The following is a 22895-nucleotide window of genomic DNA, read 5'->3' as shown; positions in this document are numbered from 1 at the left end:
GGCGGTGCGGTAAGGGGAAAGCTGGTTGTCCAATCCCAGCATGGAGTGGTTGGTCCTGCGTCTGCCGACTCGGCCAGAGACGTGATGGTGATGGAGGGGGAGTCGACGAGAGAAGGAGTAGCGGGATGACCATCCCGGGGCCGCTTCTCAAACACCGAATGGTTTGGGAGGCAGGTGGTGATGTTAGAGAGTGCAGAGGTGTTGATAATAGGGAGAGACGAGGAAGCTGGTGCTGCTGCAACGACATCCGTGGATATCCCGAGGAGGGCAGGGTCAATCATCCCGTCCGGTGTCGCAGCAATGACGCTGTCAGACAGGTCTATCGGAGAGCGCGAGGTGCTCGGCTGACCGGAAGCCATTGGGGTAACATCGGTGTTGAGGACGGCTTCTGGGTCACCAGGAGGGAAGGCAGTCAACATCTCCAACCACTGGTCGAAGAAAGCTTGTGTCCCTTCGTCGGTGAGATCTAAAGCCTCTACAGAAGTCGACTCCGCTGTAGGATCGAAGGTGAATTCTTCCGAAGCTCCCTGCTCTGGCTGCTGTTGTTGGAGGGCGAGAAGCGATTCAACGAGTTGATCGAATGAGCCAGCCGTAAAATCAGGGGGTTCATTGGCGGCGGACGCAGCGGGGGGAGGGGTAGGCGTTGGGGCATACGAAGGTGAAGAGTCGAAAGGTGATGCAGTGTCGATGCTCAGAGACGACGAATTTACTACTTCTGGCGGCGACACTGGAGGGGCCGGATTTGGACGAGTCCGAAGCCCTCGTATCCTGTTGAGACCATAGTACATAGTCGCAGGACGGTAATACTTGTTCACGGTAGGCGTGGAACCGTACCCCATTGTTACACCGGGTCGTCGTGCTTGTTGCTGTTGGAGCCAGTCTTTCGCTGCCGCCTTTTGGGCTGCGCTTTGAACGAGGTGAACGAGGTCCCCCAGAACCTGCTTGCCTCGTTCTCGTTCCCAATTGGTGCGGTAGTTGTCGGGACCTTGGCCCTCCTGGAACGGATAGGGGACATCCCAGTCTGTCGCCCCTGCGGGTACGTTGTTGAGCTTGCGTCGCTTGACAGGGGGGGCTTGAACGTTGGCTGGCGGATAATACCCTTGAAAGGGCGCAGAGCGAAAGAACGACCCCTGAGGCGGTGGACCCGGGGGAGTATAGGACGGTGTGGAAGAGGGTGGGGAAGGCGTACCCGCAAGAGCGCCAGGAGAGAGCAGGCGAAGCAGGGAGATGATGACGGGTAAGACATTCTTTTGTTGCAACAGAGAGCCAAGGATCTGCTCGCTGGTAGGGCGAGGAAGACTGGAGGGATCCAAGGACCCCGCCTTCGTGGGGTGCCTTCCTATGAATGGCTGCCGCATAGGCTCGTCCTCTACAACGATCGGATTCTGCGCGGTGGTCCCTCGGGTACGGCGAGCCTTGGAGAGATTTGCAGGATTGACACCGCTCACCATTCCGGCTAGCCCAAGCAACGCCTGCTGATTCCTCAAGAAGTTCGGCGGGGCGATTTCGTCCTCAGCGGGGAGAGGAATCGAGGGTGGCGCGGGGCGAGACGTGCTGGACTTCGCACGCTCTTTTCCTTTCCTTGCTCTTCGCGCTGTTTGTTCCGATCGAGGTTTTGACCTAACCGCCTCCGTGTTTTGTGGAAAAGGCGGGCGTGGCATCGGAGGAAGGCGGTGCGACACGGAAGTGAGAAGGGAAGAGGTGGAAAGGGATCCAGTCGGAGATGGAGCGAAGGCGGTGGAACTCAACGGCAGGGACGCTGACGGAGTGGCTGGTAGTTCAGCTACAAGGTGGGAACCAGGAAGTGCAAGAGTCCCCACATTTTGTGCTGTTGCGCTTGGGAGTGCTAGCGGTGATGGTGACCTACCTCCGGAGGGCGATGAGGGTGGGGAGCCAAAGAGGGAGTCATCATCGCCGTTGAGGATAGATGGATGCGACATAGCACTGGAAATGCCAGGCGCAACACGTCAGAGTGGTGGATGGTGTAGGACGAAGGCCTTGCAATACCTCGGCCGAGTGCTATCGATTCACGGTTGTCGCAAGGGTAAGGTGGGTTAGGGAGGCAATCCAGCTTGAGAATGCTACAAGCCGAAGTTTTCGTTAGAGCAAGAATAGACAGTATCGTTTGGATTGGTCGTACCTCAAATGCAGCAGGGTTTTGGTGACTTGCGCGAGCAAAGCAGGAGGCTTTGAGCAGGAGCAGGAAAGCAAAACTTGCCGCATTCACGACTTGCACGAGGCAGTCGGCCTTCAGACTCAGTTTGACGGTCCGGATTCTTTTTAAAAGCTCTGATTCAAAATCATTGGTTCGCATTGAATCTCCGACGGGCTCCGATAGAAACTCTGAACAGATGGGGTAGGCACTTGAATCTCGATCCCGCCTATGCTGAAGGTCAAGCGTTGGGTCATACATCTGTGCTGGAGCTTTGCAGCCTGACCTGAGCATAGCGACCTCCCCATGCTTATCTGCCCCCGACGTCTCGTCAAGCTTCAAGCCTCAAGTGCAGTGCGCGCACCGCTTATGGCCGTGCAAGTAGCGAGCGCCGCGTGACTCCGGCTTGTATGACTTTGAGGACAAGAGCGATGAAGGTATGTGCTGAACGTTGAACACCCCCTCCCCGCTTCGCAACAAGTATCCACCACGGACACGCTTGTAGCCGTCTCGAAGGAGGCAACGGAGAGACTGCTCTGCTCGTGCCTGGAGGCCAAGTCGGCCACCGGACCGCGATTTAGTATCAGGGCCGGTGCGTCATGGGTGGCTGCTGCGCTACCTGCACCCGACTCATTCCCTGCACCAACCGGCAGCTCGCGCGCACTGCGCTCTCTCTTCCGTCTGTGGCTGACCCATGGCCCACCGTCCTCGCCCCACCTCAGCATACCTCCTGGCGCCGCTCCCCCAACCAACCCCTCCCCCGCCGACTACGAACAGCCCGCCTCACCAATCAACGTCTGGGCAGATCGTCGCCACCCCATTTACACTCCCTACACGCCTTCCTCCTCTGCCGCCGTCCACCCCCTCGGATCAGTCTCGATGTCCCAGGCAGCAGCCGTCCTCCTAGCCGAGCCACAAGCGCGTACGAGGCCGAGTCCTCCCGCATTTCCATCCCCGATTCCCCCCTCCATCGTTCCTCTTCACAGAGGTCCATACACAGGTCGTACGCTCTAAAGACACACAGAAGCACCCACAGCGAGTCACTGTTGACTCCAGACAGCATCTTGACACCCACACAGCTCTCGTACTCTGATTCGACTTACAGTCGTTCAAGACCGCCTTCAATCGCCGACACTGCAGAGGTACGCCCCTTGTCCTGTCGTTGCAGATCCACCGCAAACGAATACAGCCCAGTCTGCCGCTAGTTATCTTTCGTCGGAATTGGCGGATCTCGCGTACGTCGGAGTGTTTTGCGTGTGAAGCATTGGTCGCTCATTGGTGCATAGTTTGCAGGGCGAAGAAGGCATCAGGAAGTTCCAAAGTGGTGAGCTTCCGGAACAAGACGCACAATGGTGGCGTTTAGTACCACAAGAGGCTCGGGACGTACTCTCGGAAAAGGAGGTCAAGCGTCAAAATGTGTTGTTCGAGCTGATACATTCGGAAATGGAGTATGTGTCGGATCTGCAGCTCGTGAAGGATGTACGTGTATTCCGTCCATTCCGCAAGCATGTCCCCCAGACACAACCCTTTCCCTCCGCTCCGACTTTGACCATGCATTTGGCTGCGCCGTACTTCGTTAACACACACTCACTTGCATACTCTGCAAGGTCTTCATAAACCCCATTATCGACACGGTGTCTATCCCTCAGAGTCGAGCCAGGACTTTTATCAACGAAGTTTTCTTCAATATGGAGAAGATTTTAGCTCATCACCAACGAATGCTTGATAGACTGTTCGAGAGACAGCTCGAGCAGTTCCCTTTGGTTCAAAGTGTCACAGACATCATCATGCACTGTACGTAGCCTCAGAACGCACTCCGTCGACAAGGACTGACAAGATCGCAGATAGTCTCGAGTTCAGCCAGGAATACGAGACCTACATTAAGCATTACCCAATTGCTGAGATGCGTCATCGCTCTGAGCTTAGACGGAATCAACGTTACCAGGACATGCTACAGCAGTGCGCACAAGACCCGCGGGTGCGCAAGCGCGACATCATCACCTTTCTCTCCCGGCCTGTTACCCGTCTACCGCGATTAGAGCTCTTGCTCAGGACGATACTCAAGCACACGGAGCCTGACCACCCCGATGCAGACGAAATCCCAGTAGCATTGACGGTTTATAGTCAAGTGATCAAGAGCACGCAACCTGGGATCCAAGCGGCCGAGGAGAAGGTCAAATGTTGGACTCTTTGTGAGAGTTTGGTGTACCAGAAAGGGGAGATTATCGTACGTTACCGTTCACTGCGCTTCTGGGCTCAACTAATCTTTCCTTGTCAGGATTTGGATCTTTACGATGCAACGCGGTCGTTGATCCATCAGGGTCCTCTCGCACGACGCTACAGCAAGGATCTGAATATGTACTGGGCAGACTTACATGTCGCATTACTGGATCACTATCGTATGTCTTCCGATTTCCACCTGATGTATGCTCACCATCATACTCCTAGTCCTACTGCTGAAGCCTGACATCCGACATTCTGAGCGTGTGTTCTCGATCGTCAAACATCATATGGTCTCACGAGTATGTCCTGGCACTACTCGTGTGGTCGTCACGATCTGAACGAATTCGAATAGCCCATACCCCTGGATTACCTCCGTCTCGGCATGTTCGACGGTTCTCCCGAACATCGAAAAGAAGTGACCCATGGAACCGGACTATTCCGCAAGTACGAGCATAGGACGGTTTATCCTCTCACGATCTACCATGCGTCGGCCAAGATGACGAGAAGATACACCCTTTATGCGTCTAGCGAAGGTGTACGACAACAGTGGCATAGTGAGATTTCGCATGCTCTGAACATGCGGAGGATTCGACAGGAGAATAATATGGTGTGTTGCCACACTCGATCTTCCTTTCGACCAGCTCTCACAAGAGAAGTAGCTTTTTGCCCCTTCTGTTCTCAGTGACAACTTCTTCAAGCGAGTTGCGAATACCGCTGTGAATCTGAGCACGAATGCCGTCATACCTAACTTCACTGGGTATGTCTCCGCCGTGACGAAGTTCTGTACGTTTGCTTTTCTGTCCTCATTTAAGCTGTACGCTAACTGGATGACGACATAGCTTCGGGCTCCCACAGGTTTCTGGCTGTCGCATGTTCAACAGGCGTGTATGTCTCGCAGATAGACAAGGAGCCGTGTATGTTTTTCTCGTGATCTATGGCGAGATGGCCCTCACCCCCCTTGCTAGCATTCCGCAAGGTTCTTACCACCTTAAATTCGTCATGTCTCATAGCGCTACCTGCCGTCAACAAGTTCTTGATCCTGTCAGATCAGGGGTTGTTTGCCTACTCGCTGGAACTAGTTGGGCGTGCCGCTCTCGGATCGGCCACTTCACAGACCCTAGAGGCATCCAGAGAACGTGTTGCGTCTGATGCCATCCTTGTTCGAGCTGGCAGAATAGGACACCGGCTGGTTGGTCAGTGTTCTCAGTGGAATATTGCTTCTTCTTTTGACGCATTCAACATAGTGCTATATACTGCCAAGAGCTTCCTGCAGACATGTCTGTACGCACTGGAAATCGTGAACACTGCAGAGGCAAGCCCCAGCTTGAGACGGAGGGGCAGCGGGCTCTTCTCTTTCCGGTCATTTGGAGAGGTCAGTCGAATTCATGCGGCACATTCTATCATAACGCCCTCACGACGATTTCAGCCAATCACGATTCCGAAAGACACTCACGGCATAGCCTTTCTCAACCGCCGAATAGTCGTGTGCTCGGACAAAAGCCTGCTGATTGCGGACCCTTCAAAGTGAGCACATAAGCCTCTGCGTGTTTGTGTAAACCCACCCTAACGACCCCGCATAGCCTGACACTCAGCGCTCGGCACACGGCCATCCCAGACTTCTCCGACGCCGACTCTGCCAACAACCTGCCGATGGGAACGCTCAAGACGCGCTGTGCCGCCGCCCGCCCGCTGGGCGTCGTCCGCTGCGACAAGTCCGACGAGCTCCTGATCGTCTACGACGGTGAGTCCGCGCCCTTCCCGCATCACTCTGCCGCGGCGCCTGGCAGACCCACTGCGCCCTTGATTCCCCTTGGCACTCGCGCCGTTGTCGTCCCCCCATCCGCATCACCGCCCGTGTGGGCGACGGCCCGCGCCCCTCAGAGATCCGCGCGCCGGACTGACCCCTTCCCGCGCAGAGATCGGCTGCTACACGGACAAGTTCGGCGTCCCGTCCCGCTCCTCCGGCTACCTCCGCTGGGAGTCCAAGGCGGCCGCGTACGCGCTCCGCGGCGAGCACCTCCTCCTCTTCTCGCCCGAGTTCGTCGAGGTCCGCACCGTGCGCACCGGCAAGCTCGTCCAGACGATCGCCGCGGAGGACGTGCGGCGGGTCGACGTCGGCCTGCTCAGCGCGGACCGCGAGCCGACGACGATCGTCGCCATGCGCGGCCAGGAGGAGCAGGGGCTCGTCGTCGACGACATCTGCGAGCTCGTCGAGACCGCGGACCTCAAGGCGACCGGCGCCGCGCAGCCGCCCGAGATGTGGGACGACTTCGACACGATGTAGTGATAGTATAGCAGGCAGGGAGGGAGGGACGTGGCGTATCTTACTTATTGCCCGCTACTTAGAGTAATGACCCTCACGAGCGATCCTGCATTGTAGCAACGAGAAAACCAATGTGACATGCCCACGGACAGGTATATAAGTAGTAATAAACAGACATCGAACGCCGCTTTGCCGAACTCCATAAGTTACTCTGTACGCGCACAGGGGTATAGTCGGGACGAGTCTTCATGCGAAGGTGGTCATGCCCTGGAGGTTGTTCGCGTCTGCGCAGTTCACGCACTCAGCTCGTGGCTCAAGGGAAGAAGGGAAAGAGACGACGCACTGATGGTGATGCCCGCGGCCTTGGTCGGGCCCTTGATGTCGAGCGAGTTGAGGCGCTGGACGAGCCCAGGGGAGTCGATGGAGAGCACGTCGACGCTCGTCGTGTTTGCAGCTAGGACGTAGAGGAAGCTGTAGCGCGCCAAGCCGAGGGGCGGGGGCGGGGAGGGGAGAAGACGAGCATCATCAGCGACGTGCGGCGCGGTGTCGGGTCCTCGCGTGCGCGGCACCGACAACAGGAAACTAACGACGGCACTCACTCTCGTCCGTTCACCGTCGCGATGTCGAGATCGATCGTGGCCGAGCCGGGTCCGAGTGGGTGTTGCTGTGAGGCGGAAGCAAAGCGTCAGGGTGCTGTGCGTGGCGCGGGGTCTGCGTACGCACCGCCACGATCGAGCCCTTGAGGTTCTTGTCGACGTTGACCTCCGTGACGGTCGAGGTGCCGATGTCGGTGAGGTAGAAGTTCCCGGTGGCCTTCGAGAACGTCGACCAGCACGTCGCGACCTGGCCGCCGATCTTGTTCGCCGTGTTCTTGCTCTTGTCGTTCAGGTTCAGGTTGAGGACGTCGAAGCCGATGCCCGCGTCCGTCGCGAGGATCGCGTTCTTGCCGGGGATTACTGTCATCGAGAACGGCAGGAGGCCGCCCTTGCCGGGCGCGACCTTCTGGAAGTCGGCGGTGAGCGAGCCGTCGCCGTTGACGCCCCAGACGGCGAAGAAGCCGGGGTCGTTCGGGGGCGTGCCCTTGACGGAGACGATGAGCTGCTTGCCGTCCTCGCTGAACACGACCTGGCTCGCGGTGTTCGCCGGGCCGGCAGGCGGCGTCGTCTGCTTGATCTGGTCGGTGAGCAGGCGAAGGCCGTTGACGATGGCGAACGGGCCGAGCTTCTTGTCGATCTTGTAGCAGTTCACGCCGTTGACGAGGCCGCCGTTCAGAACACAGAACTTGGTCCCGTCGGGGTGGAAGGCGAGCGAGATCGGGAACTCTCCCTCTGATGACACAGGGTCGCCGAGGGGCGTCAGGTTGGTGGGCTCCTTGGGATCGATGTTGAAGAGAGAGACGGTGTTGGAACCGGCCTTGAAGAGAGTAACGTGTTACTAAAGTATCTTGCATGGAACATACGGGTCAAACTCACGTTGACAACCCCAAGAACCTGCCCCTTCTTGGACGCCTTGATGGAGCCTTGAGAGAAGAGAGGATCGGGCCCGTCAGCCTTGCCATGCGAACCACGACCACCAGCAGCCACAGCACGGTCCATGTTCTGGGAAGTCGTTGAAATATAGCTCCTAAAAATGCCAAGGATTTGACGCACCAGTGTACCGTCAGCGTTGATAGAAGCAGCAATGATCTGGTTCTCGTCGGGCTCGTTCGTGAGGACTATCTTGGATGTCAAAGAGTGAATGAAAGATGGTGAGCACTCGGAAACTCACAGTAGACGGCGCCAGAGGAATCGAGACGGGTGGTCCCCATCTTCTTGGTCACGCCAGTGCCGGCGCGACGTTGTGGGGTGAGCCGGGCGGATGCGACCATCGCGCAAACGAGGACAGTGGACATAAGGGCAGAGAACTTCATCTTGACTAATAGAGTGTTGTCGTAGAGATTAACGTGAATGAAGCGAGTGACGGAGGTTGGCGTAGAAAGAAGTCGTGAAAGAAGGAGCGGAGGTACGAAGATGAAGGAAGCTCAGCTCCTAGGTCGAGAAAACACGAACACAACAAAAACAGCGCCGCGCACCCAGGCGTGAAAGAAAGAGGAAGAAGAAAGCGAGGGCGAACAAGACTAGAGACGGTCGAGTCCGAGAGGGACGCACTTTATACACCCGCCGGATCTGATGAAATGGACACGGCAGCATCACTGACGGATCCCTGGCGGCGACTGCAAGCGTCAAAGGTAGAACACCTGCAGCCCGAGGTGTCAACTCCGGAGGGCAGTGTGGTGCCGCGGTCCAGGAACGGCCGCCCGGATGCAGACCGAGGAGAGCAGAATGACAGGACCATGTCAAGAGCTGTGTAGAGGCGGACCATGAGTTGCAAGAGCACGCGCTCAGCGCTCAATCACGATGATGTCGAAATGGGCGTACCGCCAGGGCCCTGCACACCGCATGCAGTTGGTAGAACGTTGCAAATAAAGCAGGAATTACTGCAAGTAAAAATGCATGACGGTGTTGCCCCCGAGCGACGAGTTTCACGCGTCGAACCAGTGGGCGGCGACTCCCAGGTGATGACTGGTCCACGGGAGTCGAATGCTAGAGTCTGATTTTCGCCGGTATGAATGGTCCCAAATATGTGTCGATACCTCAACCGGAAGAGCCATGGACGTTGAACTGCGACCTTCGTTGGCAAGTGAACGTTTGAACGCTGATCGCGATAATGCTGCCATTGGAACTTCAGCTTGCTTGAAGGGTCGGTCCCCACCTTGAATCTTCGAGGAAAGCTCAACGCTCGATCTGGATTGCACATAACCACGGTCGTTTGAAACCAGCATATAGTCACCTTGAAGTTGCGCAGGTGCTCGAGATCAGAGTTGGGTGCCTTGACCAAGAGCGAGTTGCGACGCGGACTGAAGAGCTCGAGGTTGTAGCGCCTCACACGATCACGTGAATACTTTGACCAACTTTCAAACATCATCGCAGCGACTGCCTCGCCAAAGCCCAGATATCACCATCACGCGTACTCTCTCAATCCACAGGATTAAATGGTAGGCCATGCGGCATCTGAACATGCGCTGGCTTTCCGTCGCCCGCAGACGCCATACACACCTCGCCGCCCGCCCCATCAATCACGAAAGTGCACGGTATGACCCCCTCCCATCAACGCCGCCCGATTTTTACGGCGCAACATATCCCGGCGCTGAGCGCGCACTCTTCGGCACGCTAGCAACAGAATGGCATGTCGATGGATGCATTAAGTATGCGCCATCATGACGACGAGCCCATCGCCGCTCAAAGGTGTGTTATCGGGGCATTTTCACAGTGGGACCATCAGCTGATATGATCCATCCTAGAATATGTACCGTGTCATCTAATAGTGCTTCTGCCTCATGGACGTCTGTGTACGCTTTCAAGCACACTTCGTTGCAGAGCAATAAATCCAGCATTTGGCCTTGCTTCATCCTCGAATACAACGCCCAGCTCCCGCATGCTCCCGCAGACGGCTTGCCACGACATCAGTCCCGCGCTTTCAGCCTCAAACAGCATGCCCGCCCTCGCCACCCATCAAACCAGCACAGCACGTCCACCGGTGGCCAACGTCTCGGACCCCGCCCTTGTGGGAGTGGCAGGCCCAGTTGCACCGGCCACACAGCCCGACTCTGGACTTCAAATCCTCGCCTGCCCGCCTGCACCTTTCCGCAAACCCCTCTCGCCCACCAGTGGGACAACTCGACTTTCGCCTTCGTCTCCTTCGGTTCTTGCGTCCTAACGAACCGGACCCGGCCCCCACAGCGCACCCCAGGCCGTCTCCTGTCTGCTGGCTAGAGACTTTTGCCGAATCTGCGCGGTTTCTCGGGAGCACCTCCGGCCAGACGTCGACGTCGACCACGCGCCGAAGAGTCTACATACCGCCGCTCAAACAGGGTGGGATCATACGATCAAGCATTTTCGGTTTTCCGCCGCCGCCTCCTACATCGGCCCCACCCGGTGCTCTGCGCTCCACCCCACGATCGCCGCGGACGGGGCCTGCGTTCCACACGCGAGCCGTTCCGTGGAGCACGCGACCCGCGATCCCGCCGCTGACTGCGAATCCCGTCGTGACTTACGCATCGCACCTCCACCCTTTCTGGCGCCATCGCGGAAACACAGAAAACCGAAAGCCGATGAGCGGGTGCGAGGGTGCGATGCCGAATGGCTGCGTGCTGTGAAGACCATGCTTCCTCAATCGAAGGGGCCGTGTCGTGCTACGTGGCATTTTCAACGCTCAAGGGTGTCCTCCCACACCGTCGGCGAGGAAGGACAGGCCAAGATTTCGCGAGACGAATGTTCATCCGCGCGGGTTCTGCCGCCTTCTGCGCCCTCCATGGGACTCCGTGGTTCCCTGCGAGTGGTCTCGCCCCCAACCGCTCCGTACCGCACCGCACCACGCTCGTGGACGGGACGAGACCGCTTGCGACCACTAGTGACAGTTTCATTGCGCGTGGTCGGACGCACGAGTCGCGCGGCCGCAACCCCCTGGTCGCCTTCGACCGCCCGAGACGCGTTGACACTCCAACCAGTACTCCTTGAGTGCCGTGCGGAGTCCAGACGGCGTTTCCCCGACCGCAGTCATGGGGAGGGCCGAAACAGAGGAGCATGCGAGCTCAAGCCACGCTAGGGTCGGGACCCGAGTGGAGCCTGTCTTGGCACGCCATGTGCAATCTCATGCGGCCACTCCAATGTGCGATCGGCGGCGTGTCTGAGATCTTGAGTAAGTACTTGAGTGCCCCGCTGAGCTCGAGCACTCCCGATCGAAGACAGAGAGCCTGGTCGACGTTACTGGGTAGCTTACTGCGAGCAGCCGAGAGAGAATGGAGTTGGGAAAGACGAGCGAAGACGGCTGGCATGAGCTTACAATGGTGATCTGGAGGGCATACTCTTCTCCACAAAACAACATGGTGCCTGCGCAAACATAGCGCGACTTATCATCCGCGTCACGAGGACTGGCGGAACGAACGAATCGGCCGCGAAACCCCCCGCCAAAGTTCAAACGGTACTCTCCTCCTCCCAGCGGAGTACTTACACGATCACGCGGCGGTTACCTGTTCAAGCGATGAACGCGCACCTTGGTGCCATGCGCCCACCATTCCGTTCCAACGTGTCACATCCGCAGAGGCGCCAGATAAACACCCTGCGGCGTAAAAATGCACAACCCATACACAGAAGTACGTGCACACGCGGGGCGGAAGAGGCAGGGTTACGGATCATCATAAGCGTAGCGTTCACTGCAGGTATACGGTATGACGCTACAAGGGAACTGTTCCGGGTATGATCCATGCCAGGACGCGGGGCACGAGGGGACATGGAAAGCAAAGAGAGTATGGGTGACACAGAAGGAGCAACGTCCAACACTACGGCATTAAAACAACAATTTAAACGCGGATGAGGTGCAGGTGAGAGTGTGGGATCAGTACCGAGCGGCGGGGAGGGAGAGTGGGCGCCATCGGGAGGGGGTGGCCGGAAAAGTGTCTCTGAGGCAAACGTTCGAAGCGCCCGAGTCGCGAACAAAGTCCCCATTTTCGCGCGGCTTGTTGGCAGCTTAGGCGAGGAGGGCAGCGGCGACAGCGCCAAGGACACCGACGAGGCCGACGGACGCGCTGTTGGCGAAAGCGGCGCTGTTGTTGCTAGCGCCAGTAGCCGATGAGGAGGAGCTCGATGACGAACTGGCCATAGCCTTTAGGACGAAGACGACATTCTTGAGAAACAGCCACACTCACGAGGATTTGGTGCTGGTCTGGGAGCCGCCGGAAGTGGTGCTAGTAGTGCCGCTGCCGGGGGTACCAGTGGTGGTCCCGGCAGTGGTCCCGGTCGTGCCGGTCGCCGCCTGGGAGGTATCAGTCGAGGCAGCTTGGCCGTTCAGGCAGCTGCTGTCGGCTGCGTAACGCTATTCAGCACGACATCTATGAAGGAGGGACGTTTCACTCACGACCGCTGGCAATCTGGAAGGTCCCCGACTGGACGGTCGCGCCGCTGTGGTCGGTGAGGGAGAGGCCAAGGGAGGTACCTACGAAACATCGGTCATCTAGAGCCTTGCGGACAGGCAAGGTAACGGGAATATACCTGCCGAGATGTTGGTTGTCCAGGTGAAGGGGCTCGCTTGGAGGTTAGAGTACTGCTGGAGAGCAGCGGCGCCCGGGATACCGCCAGGAACAATTCTAGGAGGAATGGATGAGCGCAGGGAGCGGGGACAACGCCGTGTCACTTACTGCTAGATAGAATGAACGAGGAATGGGGCAATGTCATCAAACTCGCAATGACGCAGTAGGGGCACGGCTTACGAGGAAGAAGGGCGCTGAGGACAGAAAGGCATGAGAACGTGGCTGGAGTATGCATGAATACGACGAAATAACATACCTTCGCCGCCAGTCCAGGAGAGCTGGCTGGTGACACACTGGACGGGGGGTGGAACACTACCGAGCATAGACGGGGTGAGGGCGGAAGAGATCGGAAAGGAGGAGGATACGCACGGGGTGTTGATCAGGAAGGACTGGGCGGAGGCACCGGCAACGCAGAGCGCGAGGGCGACGAGGGGGGCAGAGAAGGACTTCATGGCGGCGAGAGCGGGTGGGGGCGACGAACGTGCCGGAGGGGGGAGCGTGGGCGAGACGGGTGGGCGGGGCAACGAGGAGGGAAGGGAAGGCGGGAATATATACCGGCGGCTGTATCGCGCTGTTTGTTTGGCCCGCAGGCACTCGATCGAATTCTCGCGCGAGCCTGACTTGGCCTCCATCAGCCACGCGCGCCGACTTGCCGCCTGCCCCGGCCGCGTTTGTTGCCAGCAACGCACGTCCCCGCCCAGTCGCGGTCGCGAGTCGCAGTCAGCTACTCCCGTACTGGGCGTGCAGGCCGCAGCTTGGCTCGGCGACCGCAGCGTGAGGATACTCACCGGGGAGCGGTCGGGGGAGGGACAGGCCGGCATGTGATGGGAGGTCATCCATGTTGACCGTGCGTCTAGGCTGATGATCACTTTGGCGCGGCATCCGTTCTGTTCGAGTCCACCGTCCGCGGGCCAGTCGACCTAACCTCGCGCACCTTGCGACGGCCCCGGTCGTGTGCCTAGGCGCAGGCTGGTGCAGGGCTCTCTCGACGCTAAGTTATCGCGTCCGACACCCTGTCCTCCGTCCTTCTCTCGCCGCACGTCATTGACTGCGGCCTGCTCCCCCACGCACGCAGAGCCTTCCCGCGCTCTTCTCGCCCCCCGCTCGTCGCCTGGGCTGCGTCATCTCCGCGATACGCTATGACGTCAGCACGCTCGCCACGCACAGCCCACGCTCAGTCCAGAACGAAGCTCGGCCTGAGCATGGCAACGCCTTCTTTCTCTGTCAGTGTTCCAACAGTGCGCGCTCCGCGAACTGGAGTCCAATGATAGCTTATGTTACCATCCGCGAAGGTACACACAAGTAAAGAGCGAGAACATGTGCGCGTTCATCCTTGTTATCCTACATAGTATACAACAGCCGACCGTCAGCAGCGCTCAATCCAACAGAAACAAGTCTCGAAGCCCATTTGCCGCCTGCCAACCAGACCATCAAACGATGTCCGCGTCCGGCCCGTCCACGGAAAACTCCTCAGGCTCGTCCGCCGCCGCCGTCTCCTCGTCCTCGCGCGACACCCCCACCTCCTTCCCGTCCATCCTCTCCAGCTCCTCCACCATCTCGCACACCACCCCCAGCCCGATCAGCCCAAAGCTGCGCGCCCCAAACGTCTCCCGGTACCTCAGTCCAAAGTCCCAAGCCGCCCACCCCCGCCTCAGCGCCGTGACCACCTCCTCCCGCGTCGGGCCCTCCTCCGCCCCGCCGCCCTTGCCCTTGCCCTTCCCGCGCACGAACCGCGGCGCGGCGAGCCCCCGCGCCCGCTGCCGCACGTCCCGCACCAGCTGCCCCGCGTGCTCCCGCATCCGGTACGCCCGGCTCTTGCGCCACCGCGGGTCCGGGCACCGCCCCAGGATCACCCCGAGCACGACCTCCTCCTCCGAGAGCCGCACGTCCGCGCCCTCCCCGGGCGCGTGCGCGAGGCAGACGTACGCGAGCTCCCGCGCGAAGTGCCGGAAGAGCGGCTCCAGCGCCGCGAGGTCGTCCGCGTCGTGCCGCGCCGCGCGGTGCTGCAGGTGCGGGATCAGCGCCGGTCGCAGCGCGCGCGAGACGTTGTCGTCCAGCGGCTTCGTCCTCGCGTACGACGGGTGCGGGCGGAGGGGCTCCGTGTGCGACCTCGGCGGCGGCGCGGACGCGCGGAGGTCCTTGATCTCGATCGAGCGGAAGAGCGCGCCGAGCGCGCGCGAGGACTCGTAGAAGTCCCCTGGGCGGCCCGCGTCGTCTTCCGGCTGGGGTCCCGGGAAGGGCGCACGATGAGTTTCGCGACAGACTCCAGGTATGTCACCCGCGTACCTTGTTCCAGTCTGGCTTGATCTTTGTGTATGCCTGTGGCATCGCATCGGTGTCGACGGGAATGCCTTGCTTGGGATAGTCCACAGCTTGGCTGCAGAGGTTTGCCAATTCCAAGCAACGTTCGTCAAACACGCCTTCCTGTTGAGTAGATGGTGAGCTCCATGTCGGTACTGCAAAACGGATCGTCCTACTACCTTCGACTGATCTATAGACACATGTGCGAAGCAGGTGAGTCGATTGGAAGATGCAATTGATGACACCGCGAAGCCTTACCGGCAATCTTCAGATGCTGGGAGGCCACCAGACCCTTGAGAATCGGTTTGTTAGAGTAAAACTACACAGGGTGGATATTCTAACAGCTTACCACCACGTCGAACTGCATGTACTTCATGAAAAAATCACATATGTCGTCCACAGTACTGGGGCGATCACGAGGCTCTGGCTTGACGGCTTCGTAGTTGTTCGGCTCCGACATGATTGTGGGAAGGAGGGTAGGATCCTGGATGATTAAAAACTCGTCTCTGAGGTAACCACGTCGGTCAATATGCATCCCATGCGAGCTTGTGATCTCACCCGTCGACATCCCCGCCAGCCAGACAGGACGCCAAGGAGCGTTCTCCTGCCCACAGTGAACTAGTCAGTCTACGTGCGTGCTTCGACGAAGGGCAACTTGCCTGTGGAGGGCATGACCACGACGTTCTTGATGTTCCGAAAGAAACACTTCTTTCCTGCAGGTGGCTTCCCGATCGCTCGAACTCGCTGGACTGTCCGTATGAAAGTTAGCATTACCACAGCCATATGCATTTCATAAACGCACCGTCCCCAGGGTGGATGTGTGGAGACCGCGAGATAGAAACGTTGCCTGTTCCGTGTAAGACGAGGTTTATAAACTTGCAAGAGTCACTTGCCTTCGAGATAATGCATCTCTTCCTTGTCCGGACTCTGCACGCAAGCTGTATTGCACCCCAAAAGAGTCAGTGTTCCCAAACACGAACAACACGGATGGGAGCACACCAAATATTTCTCCCTCTGGCAGGCAGTAGACGTTCTCACACCCCGCCGCGACCCACGCCGGTCCTTCGTCGACGACACCAACGAGCTGATAAGCTTTCTCCAGCGGGATACGCGTCTCGTACTTGAACTCGCGCAGGGCGTACGTCTGCGCGTACTTGACGATCCCCCTGATGAAATCGTTGTCCAGGAGGAACTGGCCGGCCGAATCGTTGGCCCACATGACCACACCAGAGCGGGCGAGATGCTCGAGCGTCCAGCGCAGCCCAAATGCATCGCCCAGGCCGTACTTCTGGATCAGCTTCTTCGCGACGTTGAAGAGCGTGTCGTGGGCTCCCACTACGTCCGCTTTCGCGTGGTTCTGGATGTCAAGGAAGGCCTGCTGCTCCACGCCGAGGTCTTCTAGCACGGCGACGAGTGGGCTGCAAGCGCGCCGGCAAACAAGTCAAGGTCAATCAGTTCCGAGATGGCCTCATGACGGCTCACCGACACAGCCTGGCAGTCCCGGGCTTGATGAACGGCTTGGCGATCTCAATCTCGGCTTCCTCGTACTCATTTGCTTTATACTTGCACATGGATGGCCTCAGGCGCATTGCAACGCCTTCCAAAGTCTCGTCCACCACCACCATACCCTTGTAGCCTGAAAATACCGAGTTAACGGCCGTCCATGACAACACATGTGACATACCAAGGAACCGAATCTGGTACTGTATCGAGGACGTGTCAGCTCGGGTCATTGCTGCACGTCACGTAGGCACCCACCGCAGACGGCTTCAGCAGCAATCTCCCTCGGGCGGGGCGCTCTTCGATCATAGCCCCCCAAATCAAGTCGGCCAGCGCGGGTGAGATCGTGCCCTGGCCGTCCGTGTGCTGGTACGGCTCCTTGCCCAGATCCGGGATCCCCTTGAATTGATCGCACCGAATTCGAACGGAGGGACTGGTGCTGCTGAACGCTTGCGCGAGGCGAGCGGCGTACTTCGAAGGGACGTACTGGCAGTCCTCGAAGTCACCGAGGCCCCGGCGGATCCCTTCGGCGGTGACGCGCCCCTCGGTCGGGTGGTCGAACTCGGCCATGAACCACGTCGTGTGTTCGCCGAGACCCGACATGGACCATCCCAGGAAGTAGAAGCGCCGCCCTGCGACGTCCAGGCCGTTCTTGAGGATGTCGCCGAACCGTCCTTCGATGAGCGACGCGGCATTCACCTGCGCCCAAACGTGAGGGAAAAGCCGGCACGGACGCCCCGACGTCACGCACCTCCTTCGGCCACCTGAGAGTCATCTTGTTCTCTTCGCGGAACTCGACCCGGATGAAGTACTCCCTGTACTCGTAGTATCGGCGCACGATGCGGTTCGACTGTGTGTCGTAGGGGCCCGTGAGGAGAACCCGCGAGGGCGTGACGACGGCGTGCGCGCTCTTGACGGATCCGAGGAACTCGGGCTCCTTGCCGCCGTCGAGCGCCGTCGAGTCCGCGGCCTCGGTCTCGAGCGCGAGGCGGAAGCAGTCGACCACTGTCTCCGAGCTCCCGCGCGTGAGCAAGCGCGTGGACAGCCGGCGGAGGAAGTCGACGGCGAGCGCGGGCCGCTCGTCGACGAGGTCCTCGATGTGCGCGCTGAGGTGGTACAGGTCGCGAGTGGTGACGAGGCTGTTGGAGAGGAGCGCCTCCAGCTGGAAGCGGATCGGCCACGCGAAGCGGCTCATCCACTCGCGCGCGGTCGCGAGCCGGTCGGGGTGGAAGAAGTCGCGTTGTTCGACCTCGATCCGGCTGCGGTGTGGCCCGAGTTCGGCCGCTTCGCAGAGAAGCTTGAGCTTTTTGAGCTCATCGCGGCGTTCGTCGTGGGACTGCGGTGCGAGGAGCAACAGGCGAAGTTGGTATGCATATGGGGTGACGAACTCGTGCAGACCGCCAAGATGTGGAAGACGTTGTCGGAAATGCTTCTTGTCCTTTTTTCTGTCGTGAGTATAGGCGCGGAATCGGGTCTGCTGTTCGAACCGAGGGGGGTGCCAAAGTTCCATGCAAACGTCTATAGGGAGATCAGGCGATGTCTCAAGGGGAAGACACTTGACCCACAATACTGTCCGTTGTCGTCTTTACCATACGCAGTCTTCTTGATGTTGCGAATGTCTATGATGATGAGATTGGTGTTGTCATCTGTGACGGGATTGCCACTCTTCACATAAGTGTACCGTCAGCGATGTGCTCTGATAATTCTCAGAGGAAAGCACGCACTTCGACAACAAACTCCTTCTTGTTGTAGTTATATATAAGCTCCCCCGAGACGGTATCTTCGCGGCTGATCTCGTGCTCGGCGGAAAAGGTCCGATTGGCGGTGTTAGGATCGCCGTCCCTGCGGAAGTAAACACCGAACTGGATGGCGTCGAGCCTGACGGCTACGGCAGAGATCTCATCTAGTCTCTGCAGCCGTTTTTCCTCTTCCAGAGGCTGCACGTACGGCGTTTTTAGAAGCTCTTGTGTTTTGGCTTTGTTGGACTTCGAGAGACCGCCCTCTTTCATCTTGAGAAATAGACGCCGTCCACCTATGCGAACGCCAGTGCTGCCTCGCTTCGTCGCCCATCGGAAGAAATCTTGCCCGAGAGCGCGATTGGACAGGATGACACTCCCTTTCCCGTTGCTGGGGAGGCAGTTCGTGCTTTCTTCGAGGTACACATGGATGTTTCTGGTGGGTATATGTGGGTGAGAAGACGGCGGCGCGATCGCGTATCTCAGCCTCTGAGTACTTACTCTGGTCGATTCGGCGACCCTGGATCGTGAAACGGCGGGTTGTGTAGGATCTCACCAAATGCATGCTTCACCTCCCATCTTGTTGCAGTGAACGGAAGGTCTTCGATTAAGATCTCCATCGTTGGGTTCGAGGAGTGAATGGAGGAGACTCCGAGAGCGTTGGGTGGCGGCTCTGAGACAGACGCGCGGTACTTGTAGACAGACACGACCGCAGCTCAGAGGGACAGGAGAAATGCCGCAGGATGTCCTGCAGTGCCGCAGGATAGCTGTTACGGCGAGCGGCACGAGAACACTGTGTTCAAGAGCGTTCCCACTCTCGGGTAACCTTGTTGCTGCGGTAGCGTGCTTAAAGTTTGCGCATACAGGAACTGTGCTCACCGATGTACTGTGACATGACGCATCCTCAAAAGCATATGGTTTCATTCATGAAGGAGGCACATCCAGGAGTAGCACGAAGGTGTTGCAATGCAAGTACATAAGTAGATGGGGCTCGGAGGCTGGTGCGTCGTAGTGGGCGCTTCTGCGTATCCGCTGTGGCGTGGAGCCGCCCGGCAGTTTCCGGTGGCGAATACAAGTAACATTGAGAGTAAGAGTTGGACGAAAAAATGACGATAGGGCTACAAGCTGGAGTAGGTAAGAGTAACGCTACGCGAGAAACTATGGTGATACACGGTATCAGAGCGAAGTCACAAGAAAGCAGCATAGCAGCACGACAAAGCAAAACGTTTCATTGTCCAACGTGACGGCACTCGTCGCAGCTCGACTCGTCATAGGCCCTGAGCGTAACCAACACCGCCAGACCACGATGGTCACTCGCCCACGCCCCACGGCCCGTCTTGAGGCCTTTTCCGATCACCTTCACCCTTCCCGTGTCGAGCGTCCCAGGCAGGGTGTACACCCTGTCCAACCGCCCGGGCGGGTATTGTGTCGGTGGCTGGTGTCCCCATGTGAACGCCTTCGGGGACGTGTCGCGGCACGCGTCCGCAAGCCCTGCGATGGACCCGATCGGTTCGTCCGCAGGAGAGATGATGTTCATGTCCCCGCCGACGAGCCCCGCCGTGATCCCCGGAGCGCGGAGTACGCGCGCTATAGCGGAGAGCTGCACCGATCGCTGCCGCTGCCCCTCCGGCAGGCTCTCGAGATGGGTGTTCGCGATCCGGAGCACGCCCCGGTGTCCATCGCCCCCGGGGATGCACATCTCGACGTCTACGAAGAGCGCGCCGCGGCCCATGCAGCTCCCCGTATACGTGAGCATCGACGAGGAGAGGATGCGCGCGTGGCGCGAGACCAGGGTGGCGACACCGTAGGAGGACCCGCGCGGCCAGTACTTGGGGTCGCTGGGTGTGATGGCGTAGTGCTCGCGCACCCAAGGATCGCTGAGCAGCGTGGCGAAGCTGTCCTTGTTGAGCTCCTGCAAGAGGATGCACGAAGGCTGGGGTTTTTCGGTGAGAGTCCGGCGACGGAGATGTTCGAGGATGCACTCCATCCGCGGGGCGGCGCCGGGGGCCATGAAATCGACGTTCCAAGTGACGACCCGGAGGCTGTGGACGGGGGTTCGCGCCGACTTGTACCGCGAGGACCAAGTCTGTTTTTCGGGGGAGTAGGCCTTGACAGGGATCTTGTAGAGCGGGTCGCCAAACATGTCGGTAGGCTCGGAATCGGAAGGTTCGGAGACGGTGGGGGTGGGCGGAGGGGAGGAGGCGTGGGTTATACCCTGGGAGGTGGGAGGCTGTAGGGGGACCCCCGATGCGCTGGGCTCTGTGTTTGGTGGTGGCGAAGGCGGCTGGAAGAGCGGTGACTATATATGAACCGGGCGGTTAGAGTGTGCCCACGCATCAGAGATACGGAAGAGAAGTCCGCACGTCAGGTCTATCACCGTCATCTACGCCGCCAGGAGGCAGGGTTTGGGGCACATCATCCGGGTCTCGGGACGACATCGACGGAGGGGCGTCGCTCATCGGCGAACTCTGATCAGCAGATTGGTCCATGCCCGGGCTGGGCTTCTCAACTGAATCGTCTGGGGGACAGGCGAAGATAGTTAGCGTCTGGCCAGGGGTAGGAAACCGAAGCGTAGATCCACACCAGTAGAAGCTGTTGGACGCTGTTCGGTGGATCGTATACGGGTAAAAGGCGGGGCCGGGGTGACGAAAAATACACCCACAAACTTCCTGAGGCGTTTCATCGGCACAGTCGCACCTCGAGGCCGCCTCCAGGTCTCAGCCGTGGGCGCCCGCCACCACTGTGCCACCAACGGTCCCACGCCCCAGGCACGTGCTGCGGCCCGGCGGTCCCGGAGAGATCTGACCGATCCGTCCCGTCTTGACTCGCAAAAAATATGGCGGGAGCGAGCGCGAGTGCTTTGGCATCGAAGAACCATCACAAAGCGTCCTCGCTCGCCTGACTCAGCACTCGCTCTCTGTTCAATCGCGGCGCATATAAGCATCTGTGCGCGTGAACATCAACGTCTCAGGCTCGCCCACCGCTTTCTTCTATCCCGATACCCCACTCCCGCATACCATGGTCACCGAGCGCGTAGAGGACGACCACATTGAAGATTTAGAAGAGGACCAGTTCATCGACCCCAATGATGTCCTCGGCGAGGTGGAGATGGACGGAGACCTGCCGATGGACGAGGACGAGGAGGACGGCGCAGCGGGTGAGCACCCGCCAGACGAGGAGATCGTGTGGGAGGACAACTCCATGCAACACTTTCCCAATCACAATGGATCTGTGTTCGCCATAAGCACACATCCTGCAGCCCCAATCGCCGCATCTGGGGGTGAAGACGACTTGGGTTACATCTGGGACATCACCACTGGAGACGAGCTCGTCAAGCTCACCGGCCACACGGACAGCGTCACTTCGACTGCATTCAGTGCTGACGGAGAGCTCGTTGCGACTGGTGGGATGGACGGCAAGGTGCGCGTGTGGAGGAGAGTAGGAAAGGACAGCTACAAGAGCTGGGAGTTTCTGACGGAGTTGACGGGCCCGGACGAGGTCATGGTGCGTGTTGTGTCTGTGGTGGGCTTTGCGCGGCTGCTGATCACCATCGGCACTCCGCGCAGTGGCTAAAATGGCATCCCAAGGGCACGGTTCTGCTCGCGGGGTCGAACGACACGACCGTTTGGCTATGGCAACGTACGTCATCCGATGACTGATGCTGCGCTCACATGCTGAACGCTTTTGTAGTGCCTTCGGGTAACACTATGCAGGTCTTTGCCGGACACATGGGGCCCGTCGCATGCGGAGACTTCACACCAGACGGAAAGCGCATTATCACCGCGGACGCGGAGGGCACCCTCATTTTCTGGGATCCGCGCTCCCCCACTCCCGTCTTCAAACTCTCCCCCTCGAACGGCCGATTCGCCTTAGACGGAATCACCTCTCTAGCCGTGAACCCCGCGTCGACTCTCGCGGTCGTTGGCGGTGCGAATGGAGGAGTACGCGTCATCAGTCTCAGCAAAGGGGAAATCGTCGGTGCACTCGCAGGTCACCAAGAGGGAGAGAGCGTGGAGGCTGTCCAGTTCGTCGAGCTTGCGGCGCCCGCGCCGTTGTCGGGGGCGGCGCCGTCTGCGGGCGGCGTCGTCGTAACTGGTGCAACGGACGGCAAAGCGTGTGTGTGGGACTTGAGCACTATGCGGCTGCGCGCCACGCTCGAGCATGGGGTGTGTGTTTTGGTGTATCTTTGCGGACGACTTGGATCTGATACGTCTTGCACACAGGATGCGGTCACTTCTTTGCACCGTCTTCCGCCACCGAAGGCCCATCTTATCGTGTCTGCTTCCGCAGACAAGATACTTCGCACATGGGATGCGCGCACGGGGACGCTGGTGCGGGAACACAAGGGCCACAGCGCTCCTGTATTGGGCGCCGCGCTCGGGATGGGCGGCGATGTGGTTGTAAGTGCAGGAGACGAGGGTGTATGCTTAGTGTTCCCCACCGAGTGAATGCCAAGTTTAGTGCACCATGATGTATCGCTACTATTTTATGCAGTGTATTCAGACAGTCCGTACTTGGACAGTATCATTACATAATCTCACTCTGTCTTGTTTGTGTTCATGCATATGTGGTCTTGCTCGAGGTTTCAATCCCATG

At 58.9% G+C, this 22895-nt stretch overlaps 7 protein-coding genes across 7 annotated transcripts; 2 read left to right on the top strand and 5 right to left on the bottom strand.

Annotated features, from left to right (window-relative positions):
* Nucleotides 1-845: 845 nt before the first annotated feature.
* Nucleotides 846-1451, bottom strand: BXZ73DRAFT_20271 (uncharacterized protein; the record flags this gene model as incomplete). Its single annotated transcript, XM_048017597.1, has 1 exon — nucleotides 846-1451. A coding segment is annotated over one exon (606 nt), but the record flags the coding sequence as incomplete, so codon positions are not given.
* A 1580-nt stretch (nucleotides 1452-3031) lies between these two features.
* BXZ73DRAFT_86925 (uncharacterized protein) lies at nucleotides 3032-6659 on the top strand (the record flags this gene model as incomplete). The annotated part of the gene is made up of 15 exons (XM_048024348.1): nucleotides 3032-3074; nucleotides 3321-3387; nucleotides 3439-3631; nucleotides 3760-3946; nucleotides 3997-4379; nucleotides 4431-4551; nucleotides 4601-4674; nucleotides 4728-4982; nucleotides 5035-5158; nucleotides 5215-5289; nucleotides 5341-5568; nucleotides 5620-5747; nucleotides 5802-5899; nucleotides 5956-6116; nucleotides 6292-6659. The coding sequence occupies 15 exons, from the start codon at nucleotides 3032-3034 to the stop codon at nucleotides 6657-6659; spliced, it is 2505 nt and encodes an 834-aa protein (XP_047883442.1).
* A 225-nt stretch (nucleotides 6660-6884) lies between these two features.
* BXZ73DRAFT_38765 (uncharacterized protein) lies at nucleotides 6885-8368 on the bottom strand (the record flags this gene model as incomplete). The annotated part of the gene is made up of 6 exons (XM_048018249.1): nucleotides 6885-6922; nucleotides 6982-7109; nucleotides 7238-7302; nucleotides 7362-8051; nucleotides 8111-8236; nucleotides 8288-8368. Coding segments are annotated over 6 exons (1128 nt in total), but the record flags the coding sequence as incomplete, so codon positions are not given.
* Nucleotides 8369-12203: 3835 nt separating this feature from the next.
* BXZ73DRAFT_73597 (uncharacterized protein) lies at nucleotides 12204-13214 on the bottom strand (the record flags this gene model as incomplete). Its single annotated transcript, XM_048021919.1, has 8 exons — nucleotides 12204-12327; nucleotides 12382-12538; nucleotides 12591-12668; nucleotides 12725-12819; nucleotides 12871-12872; nucleotides 12943-12956; nucleotides 13019-13074; nucleotides 13132-13214. 8 exons carry the CDS (start codon nucleotides 13212-13214, stop codon nucleotides 12204-12206), a joined length of 609 nt encoding a protein of 202 aa, XP_047883440.1.
* A 978-nt stretch (nucleotides 13215-14192) lies between these two features.
* BXZ73DRAFT_86923 (RdRP-domain-containing protein) lies at nucleotides 14193-18919 on the bottom strand (the record flags this gene model as incomplete). The annotated part of the gene is made up of 15 exons (XM_048024347.1): nucleotides 14193-14984; nucleotides 15049-15182; nucleotides 15322-15355; nucleotides 15413-15569; nucleotides 15622-15667; nucleotides 15723-15812; nucleotides 15866-15910; nucleotides 15957-16001; nucleotides 16063-16481; nucleotides 16546-16699; nucleotides 16818-17262; nucleotides 17315-18081; nucleotides 18129-18228; nucleotides 18288-18735; nucleotides 18801-18919. 15 exons carry the CDS (start codon nucleotides 18917-18919, stop codon nucleotides 14193-14195), a joined length of 3795 nt encoding a protein of 1264 aa, XP_047883439.1.
* Nucleotides 18920-19527: 608 nt separating this feature from the next.
* Nucleotides 19528-20442, bottom strand: BXZ73DRAFT_86922 (Endonuclease/exonuclease/phosphatase; the record flags this gene model as incomplete). Its single annotated transcript, XM_048024346.1, has 1 exon — nucleotides 19528-20442. The coding sequence occupies one exon, from the start codon at nucleotides 20440-20442 to the stop codon at nucleotides 19528-19530; it is 915 nt and encodes a 304-aa protein (XP_047883438.1).
* An 875-nt stretch (nucleotides 20443-21317) lies between these two features.
* On the top strand, nucleotides 21318-22747 carry BXZ73DRAFT_38756 (ribosome biogenesis protein Sqt1; the record flags this gene model as incomplete). The annotated part of the gene is made up of 4 exons (XM_048018245.1): nucleotides 21318-21803; nucleotides 21866-21938; nucleotides 21990-22465; nucleotides 22523-22747. The coding sequence occupies 4 exons, from the start codon at nucleotides 21318-21320 to the stop codon at nucleotides 22745-22747; spliced, it is 1260 nt and encodes a 419-aa protein (XP_047883437.1).
* Nucleotides 22748-22895: the final 148 nt, after the last annotated feature.

Source organism: Epithele typhae (genome assembly GCF_022376455.1).
Source record: "Epithele typhae strain CBS 203.58 chromosome Unknown BXZ73scaffold_2, whole genome shotgun sequence".
Classification (NCBI taxonomy): Eukaryota; Fungi; Basidiomycota; class Agaricomycetes; order Polyporales; family Epitheliaceae; genus Epithele; species Epithele typhae.
Note: the sequence above shows the minus strand (reverse complement) of the source record. Positions and strands in the feature narration are given on the sequence as shown.